This window comes from Peromyscus californicus, unplaced genomic scaffold, assembly GCF_007827085.1.
Source record: "Peromyscus californicus insignis strain IS unplaced genomic scaffold, ASM782708v3 Scaffold_4__1_contigs__length_199733344, whole genome shotgun sequence".
Lineage (NCBI taxonomy): Eukaryota > Metazoa > Chordata > Mammalia > Rodentia > Cricetidae > Peromyscus > Peromyscus californicus.
The window spans coordinates 183,153,584-183,160,620 of record NW_026294562.1 but is presented as its reverse complement, the minus strand read 5'-3'; the positions used below and the strand labels follow the sequence as shown (position 1 = coordinate 183,160,620).

At 40.7% G+C, this 7,037-nt stretch overlaps 1 protein-coding gene across 1 annotated transcript; it reads left to right on the top strand.

Moving 5' to 3' along the window:
* The first annotated feature begins 3,119 nt into the window (after positions 1-3,119).
* On the top strand, positions 3,120-4,076 carry LOC128125649 (vomeronasal type-1 receptor 4-like). Its single transcript, XM_052763255.1, has one exon. It carries the CDS (start codon positions 3,159-3,161, stop codon positions 4,074-4,076), a length of 918 nt encoding a protein of 305 aa, XP_052619215.1. The 5' UTR covers positions 3,120-3,158.
* Positions 4,077-7,037: the final 2,961 nt, after the last annotated feature.

The following is a 7,037-nucleotide window of genomic DNA, read 5'->3' as shown; positions in this document are numbered from 1 at the left end:
TGATTGCCACAATGGTTTTTATTCTTCAGTATTTCTTCAAGCCCCACTCCCCACCATGGGCCTGTCTGCCACTGTGTGACTCATCTCTGTTCTGGCTTACCTCGAGTTCATGGCTCTTTCCCAATACTTGGTTCACAGATGGAAAAATACCAGACTCCCGATGACATGTTGATGGTCTTCCTCAAGGATTTCATGCCAGTATGATTTTGAAAGTGTGTAACTACTGTACAATAAGCCCCCTTGGAAATACACTAAACAAATCCATTCATCTGTGCTGAAGTGCTCCTCTCCACCCCTGATGACAACACAATTTGAAAACTTAGATGCTCCCAAAGGATACATGGGAAACTTTTTCTAACTTCTGACAGCTATTCCTTAACATCCAACAAAGTCAAAAACATTATCATTAACAAGGTAAAAATTGTGATTTGCCCTGAGGACCAATGTTTTTTTTCCTTCATTAAAGGTATCCCAAAGTCTCCATGCAAACACTGTCATTGACACCACACATGACAAGATAATGTACTCTCTGAGGGATATTAGTCTAATAAACAGTCCTTTTATGAGCACTGGTAATCTGTGTTCATTCAGGCACATGCACTATGTTCCATGGAAAATATTGGATAGGTAAGCCTTTTCTTGTACCTGTCTCAGGGAAGAGAAGATCTTAAAATGGAGAATAAATAAGAGCTTTGTTTCTTCAGTAAGTGTTTAGGAGGTGGTCTTCATCTCTGTGAGCACCTCTATCCTTGCTGTGGCTGGACAGGTGGGATTTTTGCACCTGTAGATGTCTGTTTAACATTCTCTTCTCCCTATTGAAACTCTTCTGAAGTCAACATTAATGGTTAGGATAGTTTTTTTGTCTCTTTTTTACCTAATGATGTCAATGATTTCTTCATCCCAAGGAAATGTCTGTTTCACAGCTTAACACTTAGTTGAAAGTGACATTGAACTTGACGTCCGTATATGGGATGGTTAATTTTAACTGATAGATGGAGACTGACGGTTCCTCTGGAAAACAATATATGAAGTAAGCTGCAGATTAAATAAGAGCTTTCAAAGACATGATTCAAAGACAGGAGTTTCCAAAGAATTTGTTTGGGAAAATGGTTTAACTGTGATCGTGTATCACCACATTTTGAGTGTGGCTGAAGTAAGCTGATGATGGCTCAGTTTCTCTCCAGTTTCTGCTTCCTCATTAAAATAGGGATGATACACAAAATTATGAATAAATGTAATGCTTTGGTACCTGGGGATTTTTCCATATGTACGTTTAAATTGAGTTCTTTATATATTTTTGAAATCAGCCCTCTGTGAGATGTGGGGTTGGAGATGATCTTTCCCATTCTGAAGGCTGATGTTTTGTTCTATTGACAGTGTCCTTTGCCTCACAGAAGCTTTTCAGTTTCATGGGGTCCCATTTATTAGTTGTTGATCTTAGTGTCTGCATTATTGGTGTTCTATTCAGGAAATGGACTCCTGTGCCAATTGTTCAAGGCTGTTCCCCACTTTCTCTTCTATCAGGTTCAGTGTTGCTGGATTTATGTTGAGTTCTTTGATCCATGTGGACTTGAGTTTAATACATGGTGATGGATATGGATCTATGTGTAATCTTCCAAATGCAGACATTCAGTTAGATCAGCCCCATTTGTTGAAGATACTTCCTTTTTTCCATTGTATAATTTTTGCTTCCTTGTCAAAAATCAGGTGTCCATACGTGTATTGTTTTATGCATGGGTCTTTGATTCCATTGATCAACGTTTCTTTTTTTTATGTCAATAACATGTGGGCTTTATTACTATTGTTCATTAGTACGGCTTGAAATCTGGGATGGTGATACCTCTAGAAGTTCTTTTGTACATGATTCTTTTAGCTATCTGGGTTTTTTGGTTTTCCATATGTAGTTGAGTATTGTTCTTTCGAGGTCTGTAAAGGATTGTGTTTGGATTTTAATGGAGATTGCATTGAATCTTTACATTGCTTTTGGTAGGATGGCCATTTTTACTATGTTAATTTTACAAATCTATGAGCATGTTAGATACTTCCATCTTCTGATATCTTTTTCAATATTCTTCTTCAAACACTTGATGTTCTTGTCATATAGGTCCTCCACTTGCTTGGTTAGAGGTGCACCAAGATATTTTGTATTCTTTGTGGCTATTTTGAAGGGTATTGTTTTTTTGATTTCTTTCTCAACCCAGTTATCATTTGTATATAGGAGGGCTACTGATTTTTTTGAGTTAGTCCTGTATGCAGTCACTTCACATAAGATGTTTATCTGCCGAAGGAGTTACCTCATAGAACTTTTGTGGTTGCTTGTGTACCTAAGGATATGTATATGTATATGTATAAATTGAGGTTCATATTTGTGATCAGAAAACGGGTTACTTTTTAAAAATAGTTTGAATTCTATCACATTGATGATTTATATAAAATTTTTACAAAAGCTGATAGGTTCTTTTTTGGCCACTTACTTTACTTACATGATTTTGTGAATTATAAGTTTGAATTCTTGTCATTTTAAAGATATAGTAATTTTACTTTATGCATCTAGTGTTTTAACTGCCTGTATGTCTGGCACCACATTTGTGCAGTGCCCCAAAAACCATGAGAGGGCATTCAACTTGGGCAACTGATGTGACAGGTGATGTGAACGACCATGTGAGTGCTGGATTAGAACAAGAGTCATGTGAAGAGCCATCTCTCCAACCTCCAATTTGTATTTCTTAAGAATTTTATCATTGAGGGAAGATGTTGCATTTGAAAGACAAAATAATGTGTTCCCATGTTCACTGTTCATATGTTTATATGCCATAATGTGTGAGAATGTATGGCGTGTGGACCAAGAATGATACAGTTGTTTCACTAATACATGCCATAATGTGTGAGAATGTGTGGCGTGTGGACCAAGAATGATACAGTTGTATCACTAATACACTTGCATCATGAGGTGAGGGAAAGTACATGACGTACAAAATAATAGTCTGAGTTGTCTATGCAGTGTTCTCCAGGACAAGCTCCTATACTGTGATACCATAGTGTCTCCCTTCATAGAAGAAGTAAGACATAATCATTCTAATGCTCAGACATTGAGAAGTGTTTTGAAGACAGCAGTGTTCCTCCTGGTCATCACTCCAGCCTGCACAGAGGTTGTCTCCATGTCCTCTCAGAATAAAACTCTGAAAGCCACTGAGGAATTGGCTCTCCAGACACTCCTGCTTTTCGAGGTTGGGTGTGGGACACTGGCCAACATTCTTCTGTTTGTCCATAATTTCTTTCCCATCTTAACTGGCTCTCAACTGAGGCCCACACAGGTCATTGTCACCAACTTGGCTGTGGCCAATGTGTTCATTCTCATTGTCACTACATTTCCAGACAACGTGATGGTTTTTGTTACAAGGAATGCTCAAACTAACCTGCAATGCAAAATTGTGTACTTCATTCGGATGGTGGCTCGAAGCACAAACATGTGCTCCACCTGTGTCCTGAGCATCCATCAGTTTGTCACTCTTGTTCCTGGTCACTGGGGTAGGCTGATGCCTCGAGGAAGAACCCCTAATGTCCTGAGTTATTCTTGCTACAGTTGTTGGTTGTTCAGTGTCTTAAATAATGTCTACATTCCAATCAAAGTCAGTGGTCCACAGAGCACAGGCAACGACACTCAGAATCAAGGCAAGTGGGTCTGCTCCACATCTGGATTCAGTGTAGGCATTGTCATCTTGCTTTTTGCTCATGATGTCACATTCATCAGCATCATGGTCTGCACCAGTGTCTCCATGGTGCTTCTCCTCCATAGACATCACCAGCGAACACAGCACATCCTCACTGCCAATCAGAACCACCGAGGCCATGCTGAGACCAGAGCAGCCCACACCATCCTCATGCTGGTGGTCACATTTGTTGGCTTGTACCTCCTAAATTTTATTTGTGTAATCTTTCACACTTTTTTAATGGACTATCGCCTCTGGTTGAGGCATGTAGGTGAAGCTTTGACTGCAGGATTCCCCACTATTTCTCCTTTTCTGTTGATCTTTAGGGATCCTAAGGATCCTTGGTCTGTGCTCTTCAAATGCTGAAAACCACAGTCACCATGACAAACATAGAAGACAGCTTTATTAACAACCATATACACTCTATTAAGTAAAAGTTGTTTGAAAATCCTTCCTCATAAATAAGACATGTTGATTCACTGAACTTATCCCACCTCTGGGGATACTGAGCCAGGAGGATTGCAATGTAACCAATGGCATGCCAGCCTGCAGAGTGAGATCCAGGCCAAATTGTGACAAGGAGACCCAGACTCACAACTCTGTATCTGCACCCTAAGAACGAAAGAAGATAAATAAACAAATGAGAGAAAGCAGAATGTAAAAAAAACACCAGTCATCCTTTAATTATTCACCCCAGCCTTAGGAAATCAATGTGTTCATATATTGTATTAGAGCACATTCAATTCATACTGCAACCTATATATCCATATCCTTTTTCTTTTTAAAAATATTTCTTTTTTTATTAAGATATTTTTATTTTCATTCTACTTGTCAATCACAGATTCCCCTGTCCTTCCTCCTTCCACCCCTTAGCACTCTCCCCCACCCCACTCCTATTCCCCCCTCCTCCAAGACAAGGTCTCCCATGGGGAGCAAGCAGAGCTTGGCACACTCAGCCAAGGCAGGTCCAAGCCCCTCCTCTCTGTACCAAGGTCTCACAAAGCTTCTCACCATAGGCACTAAGCTCTAAAAAGCCATCTCATGCACTAGGGACAGATCCCGGTCCCACTTCCTGGGGCCCGCCAAACAGTTCAAGCTAAACAACTATCTTGCATATCCAGAGGACCTAGTCTAGTACCATGGGGGCTCCTCAGCTGTTGGTCCACAGTTCATGCATATCCATAGCTTGACTAGTTGTCTTTGTACTTTTTGCAAACGTGGTCTCAATATTCTTGCTCATAGAATCCCTCCTCTCTCTCTCGTCAATTGGACACCTTTAGCTTTGCCTTGGACCTGGGGTGAATCTCTGCATCTGTCTGCAACAGTCACTTGATGAGGTTTCTATGATGTCAGGGTATTCAGCCATTCGATCACCAGAGTAGGTTAGATCCAGCACCCTCTTGACCATTGCCAGTAGTCTATGGTGGAGTCATCTTTGTGGATTCCTGGGACCTCCCTAGCACTCTGCTTCTTCCTATTCCCATGATATCTTCATTTATCATGGTATCATTTTCCTTGTTCTCCCACTCTGTTCCTGATCCAGCAGGAACCTCCCACTCCCCTAAGCTCTCATTCCCCCTTCCCTTGCCCTCCATTACCTTCCTTACCCCAGTTTGTTCATTTAGATCTCATCATTTTCTCCATCACTGGGTGATCCCTGTGTCTTTCCGAAGGTCCCCCTTACTAGCTAGTCTCCCTGGAGCTGTGGGTTGCAGTCTGGTTATCCTTTGCTTTACATCTAGTATCCACTGATGAGTGAGTACATACCATGTTTGTCTTTCTGAATTGGGTTACCTCACTCAGGATGATTTTTTTCTAGTTCCATCCATTTTTCTGCAGACCTCATGATGTCAGTAGTACTCCATTGTGTATATGTACCACATTTTCTTTATGCATTGTTCAGTTGAGGGGCATCTAGGTTATTTCCAGGTTCTGGCTATTACAAATAGTGCTGGTATGAACATAGTTGAGCATGTATCCCTGTGGTATGATTGAGCGTTCCTTGGGTTTATGCCCAACAGTGGTATAGCTGGGTCTTGAGGAAGATGGATTTCCAATTTCCTGAGATCCCATCATACTGATTTCCAAAATGTCTGCAGATGTTTGCATTCCCACCAAGAGTGTAGTGTAGGAGTGTTCTCCTTGCTCCACATCCTCTCCAACATAAGCTGTCTTTGTTGTTTTTGATCTTAGCCATTCTGACAGGTCTAAGATGGTATCTCAGAGTTGTTTTAATTTGCATTTCCCTGATCACTAAGGATGTTGAGCAATTCCTTAAATGTCTTTCAGCCATTTGAGAATTTTCTGTTGAGAATTCTATTTAGATCTGTACCCCATTTTTTAACTGGATTGTTCAGGATTTTGATGTCTAGTTTCTTGAGTTCTTTATATACTTTGGAGATCAGCCCTTGGTCAGATGTTGGGTTGAAGATCTTTTCCCATTCTTTAGGCTGTTGTTTTGTCTTATTGATCATGTCTTTTGACCTAGAAAAGCTCCTCAGTTTCAGGAGGTCCCATCTATTAATTGTTGCTCTCAGTGTTTGTGCTACTGGTGCTATATTTAAGAAATGATCTCCAGTACCAATGCGTTTAAGACTAGTTTCTACTTTCTCTTCTATCAGGTTCAAAGTAACTGGATTTATGCTGAGGTCTTTGATCCACTTGGACTTAAACTTTGTGCACGATGATAGATATTGATCTATTTTCAATCTTCTACATGTTGATATCCAGTTATGCCAGCACCATTTGTTGAAGATTTTTTTCCCCAGTGTAAAATTTTGGCTTTTTTGTGAAAAATTAAATGTTCATATATGTGTGGATTAATGTCAGTTTCTTCAGTTCGATTCCATTGGTGTTTATGCCAGTACCAAGCTGTTTTGTTTTTTTTTTTGGTTTTTTTTTTTTTTTTTTTTTTTTTTTTTTTGGTTTTTCGAGACAGGGTTTCTCTGTGTAGCTTTGCGCCTTTCCTGGGACTCACTTGGTAGCCCAGGCTGGCCTTGAACTCACAGAGATCCGCCTGGCTCTGCCTCCCGAGTGCTGGGATTAAAGGCGTGCGCCACCACCGCCCGGCTTTTTTTGTTTTTTTTGAGACAGGGTTTCTCTGTGTAGCTTTGCGCCTCTCCTGGAACTCACTTGGCAACCCAGGCTGGCCTCGAACTCACAGAGATCCGCCTGGCTCTGCCTCCCGAGTGCTGGGATTAAAGGCGTGCGCCACCACCGCCCGGCTTTTTTTTTTTTTGGTCCAAGCTGTTTTTATTCCTGTAGCTCTATAGTAGAGACGAAGTCAGGGATCGTGATGCCTTTACAGGTTGCTTTATTGTACAGGAT